The sequence below is a fragment of the Carassius carassius genome, chromosome 1 (assembly GCF_963082965.1).
Source record: "Carassius carassius chromosome 1, fCarCar2.1, whole genome shotgun sequence".
Lineage (NCBI taxonomy): Eukaryota > Metazoa > Chordata > Actinopteri > Cypriniformes > Cyprinidae > Carassius > Carassius carassius.
The window spans coordinates 37,540,967-37,562,858 of NC_081755.1; the positions used below are offsets into that span (position 1 = coordinate 37,540,967).

Genomic DNA, 21,892 nt, shown 5'->3' on the forward strand with positions numbered 1-21,892 from the left:
AAGAATTATTGAAGTTGTATTATATAGTAAACACAACATTTTTATAGATGACATTAAAAAATATCTGTCCCTTAATTAGTTCACACTGAACATTCTGCTTACCAAGAAAAATCTCTGCAGCTACTTTGTTCATGTTTTCGTCAGTGAACTCGATTAGGGACTCTTGAATGGGTGACTACATGACCAAAGCAAAAATGATGAAAGAACATGCATCAGAAATATGGATCATTTTGCAAGGTCTTGCTTAATTTTCTTTAAACTTACAGGAATAGTTAAACTAAAAAAATTATTTTGTCATCATTTATTCACCCTCATGTACTACTACAACAACAAAAAAAGTATTTAAATAGTAGTCATTACTCACTGAAAGAAATGACATTATATTCACCAATATACATTCATCAATCTCATTCTTTTAGAGTTATTCAATTTTGTGAACTACAACCTAAAATTCAATTTGTCTGTCAAACAAAGCTGTCATTTGACTTCAGTAGACTTGCAATATAGTGCACAAGATGTATAGACCACTTTTATAGTCGTTTTTTATCCTTTAAACCCCCATCTCCATTCCTTATAATAGAATATTGAGTAAAGAATGTTAGAATATGGATTTCAAATCAACTTTTTTTTTTGGGGGGGGGGGGGGAATAAAAGTGATGGTATGGTACGCAATCTATACCTTGGAAAATTTCACCATTTCTGATGGTTCCCTGGATTCCTTTGTTTTCTTTGACTTTTTCTTATATGAATCGCTGCAAAATAGAGGCTTGTATCAGTGTTTCACTTACACATTTTCTTTTAATTCAACTATGCAACTGAAAACACGAGTTCGCACTTCGCAGTTTCCCCTGTGATGTAATCAACTGACCCATTTTTTCTCTGGGCCCCTCTGAAATATTTCTTCGCAAACTCCACCATGTTGTATTGGCTGTCTTGCAAGATCCTCTCATCGATGTCCATATCAGCGCCGTCTGCGTAGGCCTCTGTATACTCACTGACAGAAGACGCCACCTAGAGGTGAGGTGCAGCAGCACAACGCCACTCAGAAGGGTCTATGATACATGTAAATCTGAATTTCAGATGATGTGCCTGTTAAACACATATACCTCAATAGACCGGTCGAGTTCATGGGCTGCGGCGGCAGAACCTACAGCCACTGCCACAGCTGCTGAGGCGGCCACGCGACCCTGCTTATTTTTGGGTTCCTCTTTCTTGTCCACAGGAATGTTAATGAAGTCAGGAGCAGCCACTGGCTGAACAAACTCCACAGGAAAAACCCCAGATCGCCCATGAATGGCCCCAAACTTCCAGCCTTAGTACGATACAAGAAATGGTGTGTGAAAGTGTGCGTGACAGTAGTATGGCATTTTAAGAGCAGACTGAAGCGCCTGTATAAAAAGCAGCAGTGAAACCATAATGCTTGGGGAAGGAAGACAGGTTCTGTACATGCAAATAGGGACACAGATTTTCAGATGTGTCTGCACGCAAGCAATTCAACAGCAATGACACTGCTAAGTGAAACAGCACACGAAGAAAGCACAAAACAGCACTCCATTCAAGTGTCCACACACGACCCACCAAAATCAGGTGTGTCTCTTTTTAATTCCTCCAGGAGAATCACCTTCTTTTTCACTATGCAACCATAACACTGGCCTGTGAAACAGCCACAGAGCTTAGATGAACACGTTATTGTGCCTTTTACAACGTATTTTGAATCCCCAATATACTATTTGTCTATATCAATAAACAAATGATCAAAAGAAATTTTTTTTGTAAATAAATGAATATTTTCATTCAGCAAGGACACATCCAAATGACCAAAACTGATCAAAAGTGACAGTATGACATTAGAAATGATTCTTTTTCACATGTAGGCTTTTCTTTTTAATTTTCTTTTTTTTTTAAGAATTTAATTTAATTTAAGAATTAAATTTTTAAAGAATTATTTTTCAATAAATTAATAGATTACATTCTTGACCCATGTGTGTCTTCAAGTGTTATATTTCAGAGCTCCTGTCCTAATCATTAAGTCTCTTTTCCCCCAAATGTGAAGAGTAATGTCAGGTCTTCATGACTGGTTAAAAGTAGTCTCACCTGCATCTAGGCCTTCCATTTTCTGCAAGCGCATGATGTCTCCTTTGTGGAAACTCAGCAGCATTCTGTCATCTGTAATGTAATTACGCACAGCAACGACATAGTCTGAGTCCTAGAGCGAGAGAGAGAGAGCACAATTAACGCACAGCACCACATCATCTCCGAAGCAAACCAATGTGTGCGAGAACGGACCTTTTTCAGCTCTGTGATAAAGTAGTCAATCATGGTTTTGACCTGAGGAGCTTTGGCAGAGAACAGAATCAGTTTCTCATTGGTGAGGTTGAACTCCAGCATGTTTTTGGAAGGAATGGTGACGAACATGATGTCTGTGTAGCTGTAAGACATTAACAATGATCCCAATACAGCCACAACTAAAAATATCCATGGCGTGATGGCAGTGTCATTACTTGAAGTCATTAAAAGTCTCTGGTACCTGTAGGGTCGCAGAACTCTGAAGTAGTCTGGAGCTACTGCACTGCTCCTGACCATTTTCAAAAGCTTGATCCCTCTATGAGATACAGACAGCACCTGGACTCCTGTGCCAACACTGCCCTGTTCAGGAAGATTTTGACTTGGGTTTGTTTTAAATAGCATTATGATGCAGCAAATGCCTGTTTAAAACATCAGTGTTTTTAGATGCTGACATGCAAGACATGACTTTGTTCATTTCAACCAGCTTCACCAGAAGCATGCTTAATAATTTTGACAGTGTGCTATGCTGGTCCACCCACTAAACCAACTCCGTCCAACATAAACCAGCTTGGACCAGGACCGAAATGCATTTTGGTCTACATAGGTTTTTTCAGCGAGGATAATCTGAGAGGGATTCCTTACAGATGCTGGGAAGAGGCGTGAGAAGTAGATGTCCCACGTGTCTCTTGCAGCAACCACAATCTTCTTCTTCACATTCTCATCCTGGATTGTGGCATTCGTGTCAATGTTGTGCTCCACTGTCACAATACAGAAGACAAAATGTTCCTCTCAGCAGGAAGTGCTCACATATAACACGAGACAAATGTGTGTGTAAGATAATGAACATAAATCATACCAAAAAGGGATTTCATCTTCTGCCTTTCTTCTGTTGTAATGCGAATGCAAGCCTCTGAGAAAGTGTCATGGACAATCTAAGATGAAAGTTTTATAGTAAATATGGTTAATAAGAGTAAAACCAACACAAATCCCTTTACAAACACTACAGTTAAATAAATCTGAAAGAAATTAAAGTGCCCCTATTATGGATTTTTCAAAATTGACATGACAACCTGTTGTTGGGAACCCCTAAAACCAAAATATGAACCTTTCATTATCCATAATTGGGGCACTTTAATACTTTTATTCAACAAGTGTATATTGATCGACAGTAAAGTCAAAGTTCAAATAAATGCTGTTTAAAAAAAAAAAACCTTTAAATGTTTCCACAAAAATAATAAGCAGCACAACATTGATAATAATCAGAAATGTTTCTTAAGCAGCAAATCAACATATCAAAAGATTTCTGAAGGATCACGTGACACTGATGCTTAATATTCAGCTTTGCCAACAAAGGAATAAATTACATTTTTAAAAATATTTAAAATTGCCATAATGTGTCGCAAATTACTGTTTTGGTGTATTTTTGAGCAATGAGGACTTGCTGTCTTCTTTCAAAAACATAAACAAAATGTACTGATCCCAATAATTTTAATAGTAGCGTGCTTAATTATGGCTGTTAAATAAATATCAAATATCTCTTTATACAGATTATGTCCCTAAAGTGGGGACTTTCATACTTTATTATGGGGTGTTAATTTATTATTTATTATTGCTGTATTATTATTTATTGTTGTAAGACAAGTAAAGAGCACTGTTGCATATAGTTATGCCTCACGTTTCATGCACACTTCATCCATCCAAACAAAATTACGTTCACCTATTATTTAATTTTCAGGAACTGTTTTATTTTTAACTATAAAATGACAAATTTTTACATAATTGACTGACAGCCCTAATACCAAAGTGAACTGAAAAAAACGTATCAAACCTGCTTGAACAACAGGTCTAACATCAGCGGGTGGTTGAAGCTGTCTTTGGGATAAAAAACCTAAAAACAGATGACACAAATTTCATGTTTCATAATCAATCACTTCCATATTTCCGAGCAAAGGCACTGTGTCCATTAACCCATCCCAACACAAATGACACTGGCCTCTTTCCTCAAGTAGATCTTCCATGGTACATTGGTGTAGGTGTAGTGCTCTTCACTGCTCCTCCTGTGCAGCTGAGTCTGAATATTCTCCTCTTCTACCGGAAGTTCCCTAGATACTGTAATGCAACATAACAGCCATGCTAATACGGCCTCTACGTTGAACGGAAATTAAATGACATACTGTAGATGGACTGAGTTTACCAGGTGCAGGTGCCGGGAATCTCTGACTAACAGCTGGCACAGGAGGTGAGCGCTGCATCTTGATGCTCTTTGCTGGTTTCAGTGCCCCACCATCATAATCAAACTCCTTAGCAGATGATGAGGGAGAGACTGGCGTGTAGGTTTTCTTTCGCTGGTTGTGTGGGATACCAACATACTAAGCATTACCCGCAATGGCAACACTAAAACATATGACTTTATCATTATCTGTAAACAATCTATAAGTGATCTACCTGTGGAGGTGGAGCACTCATCTGGTCCTTAAGAATCATCATAGCTTGATCATGGGGGTCTGGTTTCTTCAGAAACACTTTGGCTTCCCTCCTGCATTGAAGTCCAGCACACATTTAGAGCTTTGGCCTTTGTTCCATTCTAATTTAAAGATCTCTTTTGGTTAATATTTTATGAATGTTTTGTTGCGAGGTCAAGGAGAACATTGGTTAGCTGTGGATCGGTTTTCAGTTCGGGTCATTCATTATTAAAGACGTGGAACTGGCTTTTGGATCTGAAAATGTGGATTTCTCACCTGGCTGTCTCGGCGTGTTTTACAGGGTTTGTTTGGTACTGCTTGATAATGTCTTTGATGTTGTGACTTGGCTCTAAGTGTTCAGAGTTTGAGACAGTGGCTCGCACCACATCTCCGGCTGGTGGATCCCTTCTAGTCGGGCCTTCGGAAACATATCAACATACTAATGAAATAGTCATTTTAATGAGTAAAATTAAGCAAGAAGGTATGTAGATTGATGTAATGACATACTGTACTGTCGCTGTGAAGATTTCTGTGGTGGAGAAGCCGGGGTTGGTTTGTAGGAAACAGGTCCAGTTTCTTGTTTAATCTTCAAAATAAAAGACATGTCATGATTAAAAATGATGACAACCAGTTTTTGAATTTTCTAACTGTACATTTTAAAAGAACTGTTCACTACTGATAAAAATTTTTTGGTCAGTTATTTTTTTTAAATAAATGAATACTTTTATTTAGCAAGAATGCATTACCTGACGACAAATTTATAATATTACGAAAGGTTTCAATTCAAATAAATGCTGTTCTTTTTAACTTTCTATTCAGAATCCTGAAAACAAATGCCAACTTCAACATTGTTATTTTAAATTGCAATTTTGGCTCACAATTATACTGTTTTACAGTATTTTTTTTTTAATAAATCCAGTCTTGGAGACCATAACAGACGTCTTTAAAAAATAAACAAAATCTTGCCAACCTCAAACCTTTGAACAGTAGTGTATGTGGGAACTTAGTGCTAATATGGCTTCTATAGTATATACCATTATAATGTAATTTTAAAAAAAGTACACTTCATATCTAATCATTTATCAACTATATTGTAATCAGTTCTCAGAGATACTCACAGGGCTGTACTGGCTGGAACGGGGAGCTGGCACATGCTCGCTGTGTGTGTGCTGCGCTGAATTATACATCTGCTGCTGGAGGGCCATGGCTTGCATTGTCATCTGCTGAGCCTGTGGTACATCACATTAGCTCAGTAGTCAAACGCATTTAGCTGTAGCTAACTACAAGTTTAAGTCATGCTGTATGTGCTCACCAGTATAATCGCTTGCTGGTTGATGATGGCTTGCTGCTGCTGTGCTAACACAGCTGGATCTACACCTTTAGAGATAAAGCAGATGTACTCCAATAACTGTGATTATAATAACAGCGCTGTCTTTCACAAAATGATCCCAGAGAATAAATCAGCAGAAAGCGTCATTTATGCAGCATTCATACCTGACATATCAGGCAATGGTGGCACATTAGGCACAGCCGGCAAAGGTGGCATAGCAGGGAAAGCTGGCATAGAAGGCATAGCTGGCATTGAGGGTACTGAAGGTACGGCGGTAGAGGCGTGTGCATGAGGCACAGAAGACATAGCTGGCATAGGTATAGGTGGCATCATTGTTCCTCCCATAACAGGTAGAACTGGCACCGCTGAGGATAGTAAATATGGCTAAGGATCAGTACGTAATTACCGCTTTAACATGTCTTGATCAAACGAGTTGATGCAAGGATTGGCTTGGCTATAAAGTTTTGAGGTCAGACAAAGCCCAATTAGCTGTGCCAACCCCTATTAAAAATAAATATGACAAGTATAGCTGAAAGTGAACTGAACACCTTGCAACATTGTTCATTAACAGGATGGATGTGCTAAAAATACTCTGTATTTTATTTTACTATTTCAAAAGGTGTTTGAATTCAATTAAGTTGCACAAATGTATGTATATACTGTATATACAATCACACAGAACAGACTCTCAACAATATGCACAGTTAAGTATCACTGACTCTGCATGATACTGTTATAAATATTGTTTATTTTTTTATTAATTATATTTTCTGTTTTAGTCATTTTGTTGTGCTTTTTTTGTAATGATATTTTTATTACGTTTTGATATTTTTATATGTCTATACTATCTTTAGTCATTTTTATTTATTTTAAGTTTTAGTTTATTATTTAGTTTTAGGTTTTTTTAGTACTTCCAATTAAACTAAGCAACAATGACAAATGTTGCTAAAAATATAATACGTTTTTATATTTTATTTCAATTAGCATTTATTTGATTCAAATAACACAAATGGGAAACATATGACATAATTATGTCTTCAGAAAAGTAACAGTATTGACAATTTTACAGTTGAATTAGTAAAACAAAACAAACCTCAAGGTAACTAAAAAACTTTTAATCTTAATATAAGTTAATAATCATATTTATAAATAAAGCTTCTGGAATTTTTGTTAATTTAATTAGAAAAATGTACAAGTAGCAAAAGATGCCATCAGCTTTTAATAGTTTTTTTTTTTTTTATATACATACAAATTTAAGGAACACAAATAGCACCCATCATGTAGAATGACTCATGGAACACCCATCACCAAAAGCCACAGTCCCTTAAAATCACCAAAGCATTAAATCAATCTAAATGGTACATTGATCGTTTATCATGCAAAGCATTTGCTAATGTGCGGTTTACAATAATTTGCAAGTCTGAATGTTTATCCGGCAATTGATTGCTTTCAGGTACCAATTGACCCTAGGGTACCCATGCATCATTGATGTGTGGTAAGGAGAGAGCAGAAAGAAAACAGATGCAGAGCTCACCACCGGGCTGCAGTCCGGGGGGATAAGGCCTGTTGGAGAGGGGCTTCTCTATGTCCCCATCCTGCCCTCCAATCCCACCGGCTCCCTTCATACGGCTGGACATGCTGGATGACTTCTCAAAATCCTGCAGAAGAGATAAGGCAAAGCAAAACAGGCTCTCAACTCAGGGCTGGATCATTCCCAGCTCAGTCATACGAGAAATCAATCTCCCCATGGGAGTACCTTATACTCTCTGAGAGGGGCATGGCCCATTTAATAGTGCAACTGAGACAGAACCATGCTTACCTAGACCACAGGAGTCTTGTTTAGCAATACCAATCTAGGATCTTTAAGTGAGCAAAGAATTATTATTTTTAAACTACCTAGTACCTTTGACGGAAAAATTACCATGCTTATTTTTTTTTACAAGGGCCCTCAATCCAAGTTTCTTTTTATGCCCCTCCCCCATAAAAAAACAAACAAACAAAAGGTAATATATATATATATATATATATATATATATATATATATATATATATATATATATATATATATATATATATATATAAACACCAAAATGATAAAGCTAAAGGCAAAAAATAAAGTATGCTCAATGCTGTGAGAAATACGGTAAAGTGGTAACTTAATCACCTCCAGTGCAGGGGACCTGGCGCCCACAGAGCAAATGTGATACACTCAATCACTTACACTATGAGGATCAAGTGGCCAGTTATTTTCTTCATGATTTCATGTTATATTTTTAAGCTTCTTTCCATAAATAGCTACATTTAACTTCCAAATGATATCGTTTATTATTACATTTACACTTATCTGAATTAGGCATAAAAAAACATGAGACACTTACCCCATTACCATCAGACAGAACTGGGTCAAACAAGCTGTCGAGGTATCTGTCCATGCCTTTCTGAGTGGGTGCTTCACTGAAGTCTGTTTCTATATATGTTTGACAGTTATTGGGGGGGGGGGGGGGGTCAGAACAGAATATGTAAAAGCAGCTTAAAAACTAGCCAACAAAACACACACACAAAAAAAATATACCGCTGACCGTGGCTGTAAAATCCATCTAAATCTGGCAGACTGGAGCTTGGCATTGTCTGGGGGAGCAGAAGTGAGCTGTCATCATCAGAATCAAACCCGCTTCCAAACAGAGCCCTGTGAAAGTTCATATTGAGGACAAAATATTAAAAAACAATACAATAACACTGCAAAAATATTTCCCCTGAAAATAACTATGTACATAAAACATACTTAGCCTATTACTTTACTAGAAAAAAAAGTCATTTTTGCTCATTAAAAAAAGTTAATGAAAAAGAATGACTTTTAAAATATTTATTATTCAAAATGATGTACATGAAATCAGTGGAATATACTGTACAAAGCTTTTTAATTCTACATGGAGCAGGTTGTTTCTAAGATAGCACACTGACAGTATATTAGGACCACAGGATGCTGAGCTATGAATAATATTCACTGTATCCCAAAATTCTCCCTGTTATTGGACAATTTTACTAGGGGAATTAATAACTCATTGCTTTGAATTTCTACTATGGCATCTGTAACTAAAAACCTTTGTTTTTGCAGGAAGTGCCATCCACTGAATGTCATTATAAAGTCCAAGACGACTGACAAATCAGCTAGCAAAGCAACAGAAATTATTTAAACTAATCATAATATAAATATCTACTAAACAAACTTTTTTTAAGCACTGTTAAGTCATTAGCCACTAATGCCACATAAATTACACACTCACTTTTAAACTACATGCAAAACAGATCTATTAAAATATCATTCATATTAGCATACATAATCCATTTCTAAAGTAAACCGAATTACAGTAAACATGCAAGAATATCATATAGATACTGACAGGCTGGCATTGGGCCTAGTTCTGGTGGGACTCTCAGCAGAGATGATGAAGTAGGATTTTTGCTTGGGAAAATTTCTCATCAGTTCCATGTCTGCGATCAAATCCATTACATAATCATGCCCTGCGAGCTCCGCCCACTGTCCGTGCTCCTTCATGATGACAGAACACCCCTTCCAGGCCTCCGTCACACCCCTGCGGATCCAATTAATGGGACTATTCATTTCAGGCAAATTACAGATGGCAGAGATAATGAAGGCCTCATTATAGACTGTACATATCCCAACACGCTTGAAAGAAAGAGCCATGCACTAATGACATGGCATACAGCATATTAAAAATCTCCTTGTGATGAATAGATGGTAAGATTACAACACATGCATTGACTGAAACCAAGCAAAGTGAAACAACAGATGGAACATAATACGGATAGTTTGGGTACCTGTGCTGTAGAATATCTCCAGCCAGCTCCTCCCCACTCGTCCAGGAGTGCACAGGGCAAAGAAAAGATGTCCCTGTCAATACAACATGACTCTTAAGAGCTGTGGTTTGACAGGCATGCATGAGTAAGGACTACACACAAATGACTGCTATATTCTGCACATCACTACAGATCAGGTATCACCTGATATACTGTAGATGCGCTTTGCACAATTGTCTCTAGAGGGTTTAAAGAAACAAAGGAACCTGCCTGGCTGATTTAAGGGATTACGATGATGGAAGAGCCTGTCAGGTGTTGTAAGCTATCTATTGAGTTTGTCTTATATAAGTGTGCCCATTACTCATTAAGAGAATAGAGACAACTCGTTGAGACCATGCGCTCGTGTGCGCTGACCATTTTCCCGTCGTTAAACTAGCAAAAGTGGATTCAGACACACCCTGAGTGCACCTGCGCCATGCACTTTAGACATGTGCTAAGATCGTTAAAATAGGGCCTTTAAAGTTTGGTCAAGGTTTAAAGGTAAATGCAACTGAAATGGGATGATAAGGGTTTTAACTGGCCAACACTGATTCAAGGTTGCAGGAACAATGCAAGTGAAACTGACACTCACCATCAAAACAGTGCACTTGCAAAACCATGTTTGCTTTCTTCCTATTGGCTGTCCATTCCAGAAGGGACAATGGGTAAGTCCTAGCTGTCTCCGGTCCATACAGGGACTTTTGCATGGCTTGAATGAGCTTGTGTTGGCCAACAGCTTTGAATCCATTATAGGCATGATCTGAGACAAACCTAAAAAATACAAAGCCAAAACGCAGTGAAGGCTTAAATGTAGTTTGTGACATGTTCAATGTAAATATTGGTGTGTTGCTTACTTCAGAAGGTATTTCTCCATTTTGGCTGATGGTGCAAACGCACTCAGGCAGGCTAGCAGCAGCAGCCAGCCTCTCTCTGAGTTATCTGGATTGGAGTTTCTCCAAACCTGATTAGCAGTTTGACATAAGATTTCATCCCGCAAGCCAGGGTTGCTAAGCCCCTTCTGGATGATGTAGTTTCCAAATAAATTCTCCTGAGCACCATTTAAAAGTGGGTCACCCATAAACCTCAAGATCTACAAAGTGAAAGATACAACAATGCTAATAAAGTTTAAATCACTCTTACTTATGGCACATAACAATCTAATGCTTATAGTAGGTCTCTGTGTTGAAAGGTTTACTGTTAAAAATCTGTTACACAATAGAGAAAACATATGGTATTTTCACATCCAGAACTAACATTCGAGCTTTACAGCATGCACTATAGATGACAATGGCAAAATCTTCAGCAAAATATAATGCAGTGTACCATGATAAAGACATCTAGAGCGTCATGTGTAAGATCCTCATCGATGTGGGTTAGTGGTGTCTTCAAAGGTGCAGTTAACATTCCAAACTTTGCCTCCTATTTATTAATACAAATATAAAAACATACTTAATATACAGTTTATAAATTAATCCAGTTAGTTAGTCCAGAAAAAAATAAAAAGTCTTGGGGAAAAAAAGTGCTTATTTTATTAATTGTCTGCTTATAGTAGCTTATTTGTGATTTTGGAATATATTGCTTAGGCAGGTCTTACTTTGAAGTGAATCTGGACAAATTTGGAGATGGTGTAGTTGTTGATATCAAGAGGTAGCGTGAGCTGTGACTCCACCTGAACTGTGGGAGCCTGCACTAAAGCCAAGCAATCAGAATGGAACTCTCTACCACCTAAAAGAACAAAACACAGAGGTGAGAAGTGAGACAGGCTATGTACGTATATTGATTTTCAGTGTTGCAAAAACTACTGACATGAAACAGAGTTAAGTAATTTAATTACTTAATAGATGCATCTATAAATAGATGCTAATTAAATTGCAGTTAATTATGAAAATGTCAGCGATTACAAAGGTCAACGGTAACATCTGAATATTTTCACACAATAATAATCTTAATTCACATAAATAATGTTAATTCAAGTGATGAAGGATTTTGAAAGTCTGACAGTAGTCAGTGTTGAGCACTACTGTAAGGTTAACCCTGGCTGCTTTAAATCTTTCAAAATGAGTAACAGTTGAAAAGTAATCAATGAGTAATCAAATGTAATCAGTTACATGGCAGTATACAATAGTTACACTACTTATAACATTTAAAATTACATTTGACATGTTACTGCATTTTAAAAAGGGTATCTTGTAATCTGTAACCTATTACATTTCCAAAGTAACCTTCACAAAACTGCACACTACTGTTCAGTGCTGTAAGTTTGGGTTCTGTAAGAGTTTTTATGTTTTATGCTCAAAAAAGCTGTTTCTATTTGATAAAAAAAATACAGTAAAAACAGCATAAATAGTGAAATATTATTAGAGTTTAAAATAGCTGTTTCTATTTTTATACATTTTAAAATACATTTTAATCATGTGATGGCAAAGCTTAATTTTCAGCATCATTACCCCAGCCTTTACAGTCACATGCTCTGTAAGAAATCATTCTATCATGCTGGTTTGATGCTAAAGAAACATTTCTTATTATTATCAATGTTGAAAACAGTTTTTGCTGTTTAAGATTTTATGTGGAAACCTTGATATATTTTTAGGATTCTTTGATAAGAGAAAGTTCAATATCATTTATGTTATATAATATTATATTATTGTATCTCAGCGTGAGAAAAGGCAGTACCGGCAGCTGCTTGCAGCAATGCTCCGAGTTCAGCTGGAATGACCAGATGAGTGACGTTGACCACTTCCCGCTTAGACAGCTCCTGCAAATAAAATATATAATGTAATATTCAGAACAGATTTTGATCAGTATTAAGTTTTTTCTGTGAAAATAATTTTAGACTAATTTCCCCTATATACTGTAGGCATAAGAAATACACTAAAATGTGGTCCATTTAGACAGTGATAATCATTATAACCATTTCTATTCTCCTTTGCTCCTCTTCTGCCTTTCTCCTGGCCTCATATCTCAGCTAAAACAAAAGAGAAAGAAGTAAAATTATTAAATGTGGGATTGTTGCTCAGCCTGATCACTGCGCACTAAAACTGCATTGTTCTTACCTTGATGTATCTCTTGCGATCAACGTACATATGGATCAGAGAGCGGAATTTGACCAGGCTAGCTCTCATTTTCACGTACCGTTTCCTGTGCAAAGCATGTCAAATTAATATTTTTACAAAAGGGGCAGCCCTAAGCATTTTGAGTGATTTATGATAGCTTGTACCTTGTGAGAAAGCCTCGGCAGTGGGCCTGTAGGCGTATGATCTTCATGCGGAAGGCCGTATAACGTTTTCTCACAAAGAACATCCTGACGTAACGCTGCAGAGTCAGGGCAGCTACATGCCTTACTCGGTCCCTCTTGCTCTCCAACAGGAAGTATATGTCCTCTTTCATGAAGAACTAATGTGCAATGTGCAAAAAAACAAAGATTTAGAGTAGCCTCATGTAACCAGACCTTTTCCTCATGTAACCAGTCTGGTGTACAATGTAAAATACCTTGGCCAAGAACTACCTGAGGGTGGTCTGTCCAAAATTGCATCCCTTATGAGTAGGTACTTATTCTGAATTAGTACCTACTTTACAGCTTCACTGACATTCATAACTCATCTACCATAATAATAATAATTCATTACATTTATATAGCGCTTTTCTAGACACTCAAAGCGCTTTACATTGTCAGGGGGCATCTCCTCATACACCACTAGTGTGCAGCATCCACCTGGATGATGCGACGGCAGCCATAGTGCGCCAGAACGCCCACCACACACCAGCTTACTGGTGGAGAGGAGACAGAGTGATGAAGCCAATCAGCAGATATGGGGAGTGTTAGGAGGCCATGACGGTCAGAGGCCAATGGGCAGATTTAGCCAGGATGCCGAGGTCACACTCTACTCTTTTTGAATGACATCCTGGGATTTTTAATGACCACAGAGAGTCAGGACCTCGGTTTACCATCTCATCCGAAGGACGGTGCTTGTTGACAGTATAGTGTCCCCATCACTACACTGGGGCACTAGGACCCACACAGACCACGGGGTAAGCACCCCCTGCTGGCTTCACTAGCACCTCTTCCAGCAGCAACCTAGTTTTCTCAGGAGGTCTCCCATCCAGGTACTGACCAGGCTCAGCCCTGCTTAGCTTCAGTAGGAAACCGGTCTTGGGCTCCAGGGTGATATGGCTGCTGGCCATGGCCTCGTGGGATGTTAAAGTGTCCACCAGATATGCAGAATCTCACCAGAAATAGCAAGTTATCCAGGTACTTTTCGCCCAGTGTTTTATGAACACAATACTCTTTTCAAATACAGATTTAACCCTACTATATAGTACTAGGGAAGTATGCGATTTCAGATGCAGCTGAGACTAGGTGTGCTTATCATAACCATGCTCACCTTGGTGACACCAACTTGAAATGCTCCTGGTCTAACGGGACAAAGCTTCCCCAACATGATGACACAGTTTTCACCATTGGCAGGAGGAGGCTGTTTGAGGCCTAGCAGGGACTTGTATCTAAACACAAATTCATTCAATTTGAGTCAAACTGCCTCATTTTATTTTGAAAACCCTAGCTCTTACCTGAAAAGGAAGACATCAAATGGTATTCTGATCGGATAGCCCTCTCTCCTGATTCGAATTGTTTCCAGAATCCCCGAATAGTTAAGTTGGGAACTGACCAGCTCCATGTCAAACACACCAGGCTCCTGCAGGGTTATACACATTCTCTCAGTCAATTTCAATTCCTGCCAAGATGCAAATAGCTTAATACCTCTGTGATTGCTGTTCCTTACCTTGTTTTGGTTTGGCTTTATGCACCTCACAAAATATGGGTTGGCTCTGTCAGTACAAAAGGAGAAGGAAGTACTTGGTGATGAATAACTTACATGGGTCTGGAACCAATCAAAGACAACAAGAAGAGATTCATATAGACAGCGTAATGCACAGTTTAGGTGGTCTACCTTTCCATCTTTTCAATGAGCTCCATGAGGGAAAGCTGGAACTTGGCCGCCACCGTTGAGGCCTGATGGCGCCTCGTTACTGTGCTGTTCTTCCCAACATGGGATTTCTGTTGGTTGAGGGCCTCAGCATAGCTCATAAAGAGATATGCAACCATCTAAAACCACAGTGAGGCAAGGTTCATAAGGTTTATTATGGTCATGTAATTCCTAGCTAATGTTAGCTGAATCATTTCCCTCACCTTGTTTTTGCTCTGAATAAAAAGGTCAAGAACATCCTGGCGAACTTGATCGTAATTCTTATCCAGAAATTTATGAACCTGTGAAGCATCACAGAAAGTTTGGTCCTTTCCTCCACTAATACTTTATTAGAGAATAATTCAAATACTCGATGGCTCAAGGCAAGTAGTTTAAATGCACCTGATATGTGACCTTCCCAGCATAATGCTTGATAGTAAATTCAGGGAGAGGCATTTTTGGCTTGGAATAAAGTGGATTGTTGCCATGGTGGTAGTGGCATTTCTGAAGGAAGGTATGGTCTGTAGCCTAGAGGAAATGCATTCAAAAGCAGGACAATTCAAATGCAAATGATGCAAACTAGTAGTGATGAAGAAATAAACACTGAACTTAAAGAAGAAACGACACCTGTGGAAACCCGCTCTGGTCATCGAGAATTCGGAGTATCCCATGTGGCTTTGCTGCAATGAGGTCAATACAGGCCTGGTTGTCAGAGAAAGGCACATCTTCCCAGCTGATTTGCTCTCTGTTATATTCCTCCTTGGATATTCAAAAGAAAATGGTTTTTCAGATGCATACCGCAGACAATTTACTCATCTACAGTTCTCAGAGGATTAGAGTGAATAAAGACAGCTTACTTGTTCTTCTTTGAAAATGACCCTGTTGAAAAAGAACTGAAGGTACTCATTTGCATAATTTATGCAAAGCTGTTCAAAGCTGTTGAAGGTAAGGTCCTAGAAAGCACAAAAAAAGGTGTAATTCAGTCAAACTAAATTCACATTTTACAGCAACATAGAGTATTAGCAAACCCTTTTACTGGGGCGAGCAAACCAGTTTACAGCGGCATACCTCAAATCCATAGATATCAAGGATGGAGATAGAAAGTGCTTCATTCCGAGGATAAACCTGTGTATTTATTCTGTCTGTTAGCCAGCTGAACAGAAGGGAATACAGGATCTTGGCAACAGCATCTCTGTTGTTTGAGAGGGAAAATTACCATCATTTGTTTACCTCAGTGCTCAGTAGTTAGACAATACAATCTGAAGATCACTACATGCAGTTTGTCCATTTCATCTCTAAGCATGACGCTCTCTGAAAATCTGCCTGAAGGGAACTTTTCATGACAGCGATGCTAAAACTAATACATCTGTTCAGTACTCTCTCTCAGTTATTCAATTACATATTTCTTATTTCTTCATAGCCTTTAGTTAATGAATTCCCTTTATTATTTATTAAACCCTTTTTTTTCTCTAAATTGCATTCTTTTTCATTTTTATTTAATTTTAGTAACTGTGCCTTCACACACAACTTCACTTAAAATTGCTTTAAGTGATTTTATGCAGAAAATGATCATGTCATATCACGAGACGCTATCTGTGATGGCCCTATAGTCTCATGTAGCCAATCAGAAGGTTTGTAGAGGGATTTCTGCCTGTCAATCATTTGGGGGTCCCCCGGTAAAATTTGCGTTCCGGGGGTAAAATACACTGGTTTTGTTTTTTTTGCAGGGTTCCCCTGGTAAAATTCACATTATGAAACGATAGTTCCGGTCCTTGATTCTGATTGGTTGAGCCGTGCTCAAAGCTGTTGTAAATTACACTATAAAAGCAATAAGCCCTGTGAAGCCATGATTTACAGTGAATTTATATAACGCCCCTTAGCTGTTATAAATTCACTGTAAACCATGCCTTCACGGAGCTTATTGCTTTATTCCAGGGGCTAAATATAACATTACTGAGGTCGCTTCAACCTTGGACTTGGCAACACTGTACCCCGGATACGCCAAGGCGATTTATGGAAAGAGGGGCATGGCATATTCCATGACTGAAAGAAGTTGTAAAATCATTATAAAGCCAATTGTTTCATATGTAAGGAATTGGCTGAAGCTTTAGATAATATACAACTAATAAATAAATAATAAGTAAATAAATAAATAAAGCAATATTTTATTTATGGCAAGTAGGAATGTCTAGGCTAGCATATAGAAATGCATTGTAGTTTTTCTACCTGGCATCAATTGCACTCTCAACAGTCAAGGGAGTGAAGATCTTTTCCCTCATTGTTTCCTATAAAAAAATACAAATAAAAAAGTACAGAATAATCAGAAATACTTGTAGCAAAGTCTCTGAAAGAAGTAAACTTACAGTATAACTTTCTGTTATACTAAAACACACCACTTCATCGGAGACCAGCTTTATTCAAATGTTGCTGATCTCTTTGAGATGAAATGTTACTAAGGCACTATCATCAGTAGGCAGGTGAAATTGATATGGCCGTTACGAGGAGCAGCCAACAGCGCTAGTGTCGGTAAATGTAAACACACCCCGGCATCTGTGGCAAGACAATACTAATCCCTTTCAACTGATGACATTAAGGCCTTTAAATAAAAATCCTTCCTTAAATAGTTTAACGTCGTGGTAGAAAAATTCTCCTTCTCGTTCACTTTACTTGGATATATCTGTCTCTTAGCGGGATAAAATTCTGGTGTCGATGTCTGAAAGCAGGGCTTTAATGGTTTCATCAGATAAGAAAACCCGGTAGCGTGAGATCACCGAGCAGTTCAGTTGGACAAAGCGAAATGACTTTGAGTATGGTCCTCTCCTGTTACATAGGTAGTACCTGTTTCTCTAATGAAAAGAATTAGCTAAATTACTATGAGGAGCTTTTAGAGGTGTCACAGTAGCAGACATGAGTAGTAGTCTAAATGACTTCGCACATTTCAACATGGCAGTGGGACTGTGAACATTGATGAGCACTGGCTCTATCCAAGACCAACTGAGACAAAGGCCGATCTGAAACAAGATGCTGTGTGAAGGATCATATGAAAGGTTTTTCGATGATACATCTGAAATCAGGAACTGATGTGGCTCTGATGTGAGGAAAGATGCTGAAACAAAATACTTATATGTTGATGGTCTCCATCAGAGGAAGGTGGAAGAAACAACTCTAGATACCTCAGATGGAAAATAATATATGGAGTTCATAAGGGAACAACTTGTTATTTTAAAAAACTTGGATGCTCCTTCATTTCCAGACCCTATACTGGATAAGGAACGCTGGAACTTCAAAGACTTTTCCTTTTGTCGGTGCGGAACTTTGGATAGTTTCAAACACATTATTTCAACATATTTAAATAATAATGTTCAAAAGCAGAGTTTCTGATGAAAAACAACATTACCCATGATTCTTCAGAGAAATTTCAATTCAACAGCCCAGTCCCATGAAGCACTGCAAATGATGATGGATGATGAGACATTTTCCTCATGCTCTAAAAGTATTTAAATATTTCTATGCATAATATGCATATTTTGCAATGAATGTAAAGCATATTCTTTATCTTTGAATCAATTTTTGTTTCTTCATAGTTTTTTATTTGATTATGTCAATCGCAATGCTTCATGGGATTGTATTTTTTCTTCATCAAAGCTATTTAGTACAGTCTTATACTTTTGTCTTTTTGTCAGATTTTAACACTTTTTTTTTTTGCTTCAAAACAAAGTTTATGTTATAATTGTTATGTTGTTATTCACAGCTTGTTTTCTGGCTTGTAACTTTAACTTATGTAACGTAGTTATAACAAAGCCTCATTTAAAAACCTTATGGGGAAAAAATGAATGAGAACAATACTTCTGAAACTAAGTCTGCTGAAAAAGTGGGTGAGCACTGTTGCATTCTAGAAAGTAAAACTGTGTGCGCAGCCCTTTTGATCACAGTAGAACAGCCTTTTAGGTTTTGGAGATGCTGTAATTCCTGTACAAGCACTAAGCTGCATGTGTTTGTGGTGGCTGGTCTGGCAGGGTTAATACTGCTTCAGACCTCTTGATGGCACCCCTGCAGAGGTTTGGATGGTATTTGCTACACACAGGACTGTAACACAGTCTATGATGGGAGGCTGATGTGGCGTAAGGGCCCCTTGTCTGTTTCTGCCCAGGGTTTTCCCTGACTGGGTTACACCGGTTCCCACAGTAGTGATATGGCCTGCATAATCAACTTGGCACGTTATACTATCTGAGGGATTAAGGGCTTATACGCACCATTTGCGGCTTTCTCTTGGTGTCTTGTGTTGCTACCTAATTGAACAGTCTCGGCATTTGGATGATTTTGTTTCCATGAAAAAAATGATGTAATGATAAATCCTTGACTAACAGTATGTTGATACTTGGTACGGGACCTTGACGTAAGGTCTGCCTGGAGTTCATGTAAGGTCTAGAGCTGAGTCACTGACTCTTCCTGTTTCTAAAGAAACACATATATATTGCATTCATATGCTTCTTTATACATAAGAGATATTAATATGCATTGGATTTTGCAATTTACATACAGTATATCAAATAGGGTTCAAACCTTTACATCAGTTTTTTAGTGCCAAGGATGAATGGATATCATGCAGAAATTATAATTAAGTATAAAGCATATCCAAAAACAGAAACTAGCACCTGTGTTATATAACAGGTGATAATGTTTTGTTTAGTACTGAATCCATTACCAAGCAGGTTTTTTCTTACCGTGACTTTAAAAGTAATGGACTTCTGTAGACCCTCGGGGGAAATCTGTAGAATTTCAGCCACCACTCGGATCTCCTGAGCGCTCACAACTGATGCCACTTCCTGAGATTCAGTCTGCCAAGATATGGAGTAAAAAAAAAAATTCAACTTAATTCATGGCACCACTGAAAAAGAGCATCATAACACAGCTCCATGAGGGAAATCCAACTGGACACATTAGACTGAATTTCATTGTACCTCATATCTCTCAAAGAAGACATTTCCTAAGTGGAGGATGGAAGACAGGATCCTGAAGATAGCGCTCTGGTCTTCGGCACTGAAGTGAAGTATTTCCATGGCGCTGAGGAGCCTGCGGAAGTCCTCGCCATCATTTTTGCCAACAATCTCACAGTCTCCACCCTTGCAACCAAAAAGAGCAATCAAACAGCAGCACTTTTGAATTTCTGAGGCTTTTATTGCTACAATGATCAGGCCTCACTTGATTGAGGTAATAATACGTCTCTGCGTCTTGAAGGTATAAAGACTGTTTCTGCTGTGAAGGAAGGCCAGCAAGCATCTCATAAAAAATGTGATAGTTTCTTTCATCTTTGGCCTAAGAGATAAAAATTAAGGAAATTAACGTTTCAGATTTCTGCAAAGAATTGGTTTATTGAATGATGAATTTTTAAATGTTCATAAGAGCATTATGAAGAATACCTGAAACACAATCCTGGACTTTTCAAGTAGATACTGTGAGGTTATGGCACCGCTGATTACCCCTCTGTTTGAAGCAGGAAAATCAGACAACCATTAAAATGTCATTTGTAACTCAACCCATGTACGCCAACATACAGGCCTTTTAACTAGCCTCATGTTAATCTTGACCCCGTTTTCCTCTTTCAGTTGTAAAGGCACTCCAAAGAAGTGCTTCCTCTTAGGTGTATCCATAACACAGTAAAGAAATGTGATGTTGATGAACTTACTCTTCCATAAATATTTCCATGTATTTCCCAAATCGACTGGAGTTATCGTTCCGTACGGTTTTGGCATTTCCAAAAGACTCTAAAAGAGGAGTTGCTTCAAGAATCTGTAAGCCATAAATTCATAACTGCGTGAAGGTTGTAGCAATAAACTGCTGTAGTTTGTACACCATTGCAAAGTACTATCCTGTTAATTCCTGTTAAACTATCTAAAATACAAGATCAGTTTACTCCAAAGAGCAACAATGCTTGAGACATGCTTTGCTAGATTATATCTTGAATCTGAGTGTATTTTGTATTACTGCATACTGCATTTTTCACTTGTTTTTTAACTTGTTTATAACATGTCAAAAAATCTGCTAGTGCGATAAGACAAAATACACTTTTTTTTAAAGATACAATCTTTTTGACAAGGCTTAATATTTACTGTTTCTATATAGCAAAATTTGCATATGATGACTTGAACAATATGAACAACACACGTTTTCCTGTTGCGTTGTCCTTTTGATTAAATTTCTATAAATGATTCACAACTTCTGTTACATTGTTCATCCTTTTTTAATACTCTATAACAATTGCACGTTGCATATCACAAAGTGCAACAACCCATGTGACATATAGGGTGCAAACAACAGAAGGCCATACAGAAGTACAATACCTCAATCTGTATTGTTGCATAAAAGTAAAAAAAAAGAAAGAAGAAAAGATGAGTTATAAATTGTATATGAACAGTTTTAATAGTTTTAAAAGAGTTTATAAGCATGACTCATACCTGCTGTGTGATGTTCTGTTTGTGATGTATTGCGGCTAAGTACCGGAGAACTAGCTTCGTTGTCTCTGTTTTACCAGAGCCACTCTCCCCACTGAAAGGCAATAAGCACATTTTAACCACATGATGACTGTAACCCCCCTAAATTACAAGTTTAAATACTTAATTGCACTTTAAATTGGCACTGAATGCGGCTTGGCACATGAGGAACGAATTTCCTTGTCTTTTGCTATGCACTTAAGTAATGAGCTAGGTGTCTGATCATCAGACAGAGGTGAAATCGAATGCTTGAGTTTGACTGTCGTTCCAGCTACTCTGAACAGCCATGGGTGCATTTCACAGAGACATGATCTGCTGGTGCAATCATGGCCTAGACATCAGTAGTCTTTCCTTACAGCTGTCTCCGTCAGAGCTAGGTTTAAAGTGTTCCAGGCGATCAGTTGTGTCAAGTAGGACTGACACTGATGGATTCATCAGTGTAAAAGACTACTTGAGGTGACAGGACATACATTGCATGCATTTGCATTTAGCAGACGCTTTTAT

The 21,892-nt window shown here is 38.0% G+C and overlaps 1 protein-coding gene across 2 annotated transcripts in view; it reads right to left on the minus strand.

Moving 5' to 3' along the window:
• Positions 1-21,892, minus strand: part of myo15aa (myosin XVAa) — a 28,117-nt gene that overhangs the window by 4,962 nt on the left and 1,263 nt on the right. The window contains exons 5-51 of one of the 2 annotated variants that reach the window (XM_059558380.1): positions 21,353-21,443; positions 20,584-20,687; positions 20,318-20,381; positions 20,100-20,213; positions 19,859-20,020; positions 19,622-19,735; positions 17,124-17,182; positions 15,966-16,089; positions 15,755-15,850; positions 15,525-15,656; positions 15,300-15,425; positions 15,122-15,199; positions 14,883-15,037; positions 14,715-14,760; positions 14,503-14,627; positions 14,319-14,436; positions 13,154-13,329; positions 12,990-13,074; positions 12,848-12,901; positions 12,610-12,691; positions 11,531-11,661; positions 11,260-11,355; positions 10,791-11,026; positions 10,529-10,707; positions 9,919-9,991; positions 9,480-9,671; positions 8,658-8,764; positions 8,457-8,545; positions 7,613-7,736; positions 6,243-6,443; positions 6,061-6,125; positions 5,867-5,977; positions 5,256-5,334; positions 5,025-5,166; positions 4,732-4,822; positions 4,481-4,631; positions 4,280-4,395; positions 4,115-4,174; positions 3,143-3,218; positions 2,929-3,044; positions 2,528-2,646; positions 2,287-2,428; positions 2,095-2,206; positions 1,107-1,312; positions 869-1,011; positions 680-752; positions 103-175 (exon numbers count right to left, since the gene is read on the minus strand). In XM_059558380.1, coding sequence (XP_059414363.1) covers positions 103-175; positions 680-752; positions 869-1,011; positions 1,107-1,312; positions 2,095-2,206; positions 2,287-2,428; positions 2,528-2,646; positions 2,929-3,044; positions 3,143-3,218; positions 4,115-4,174; positions 4,280-4,395; positions 4,481-4,631; positions 4,732-4,822; positions 5,025-5,166; positions 5,256-5,334; positions 5,867-5,977; positions 6,061-6,125; positions 6,243-6,443; positions 7,613-7,736; positions 8,457-8,545; positions 8,658-8,764; positions 9,480-9,671; positions 9,919-9,991; positions 10,529-10,707; positions 10,791-11,026; positions 11,260-11,355; positions 11,531-11,661; positions 12,610-12,691; positions 12,848-12,901; positions 12,990-13,074; positions 13,154-13,329; positions 14,319-14,436; positions 14,503-14,627; positions 14,715-14,760; positions 14,883-15,037; positions 15,122-15,199; positions 15,300-15,425; positions 15,525-15,656; positions 15,755-15,850; positions 15,966-16,089; positions 17,124-17,182; positions 19,622-19,735; positions 19,859-20,020; positions 20,100-20,213; positions 20,318-20,381; positions 20,584-20,687; positions 21,353-21,443 — 5,408 coding nt within the window. The remainder of the gene's footprint in view (positions 1-102; positions 176-679; positions 753-868; positions 1,012-1,106; positions 1,313-2,094; positions 2,207-2,286; positions 2,429-2,527; positions 2,647-2,928; positions 3,045-3,142; positions 3,219-4,114; positions 4,175-4,279; positions 4,396-4,480; positions 4,632-4,731; positions 4,823-5,024; positions 5,167-5,255; positions 5,335-5,866; positions 5,978-6,060; positions 6,126-6,242; positions 6,444-7,612; positions 7,737-8,456; positions 8,546-8,657; positions 8,765-9,479; positions 9,672-9,918; positions 9,992-10,528; positions 10,708-10,790; positions 11,027-11,259; positions 11,356-11,530; positions 11,662-12,609; positions 12,692-12,847; positions 12,902-12,989; positions 13,075-13,153; positions 13,330-14,318; positions 14,437-14,502; positions 14,628-14,714; positions 14,761-14,882; positions 15,038-15,121; positions 15,200-15,299; positions 15,426-15,524; positions 15,657-15,754; positions 15,851-15,965; positions 16,090-17,123; positions 17,183-19,621; positions 19,736-19,858; positions 20,021-20,099; positions 20,214-20,317; positions 20,382-20,583; positions 20,688-21,352; positions 21,444-21,892) is intronic. The other variant, XM_059558388.1, reaches the window with a different exon arrangement.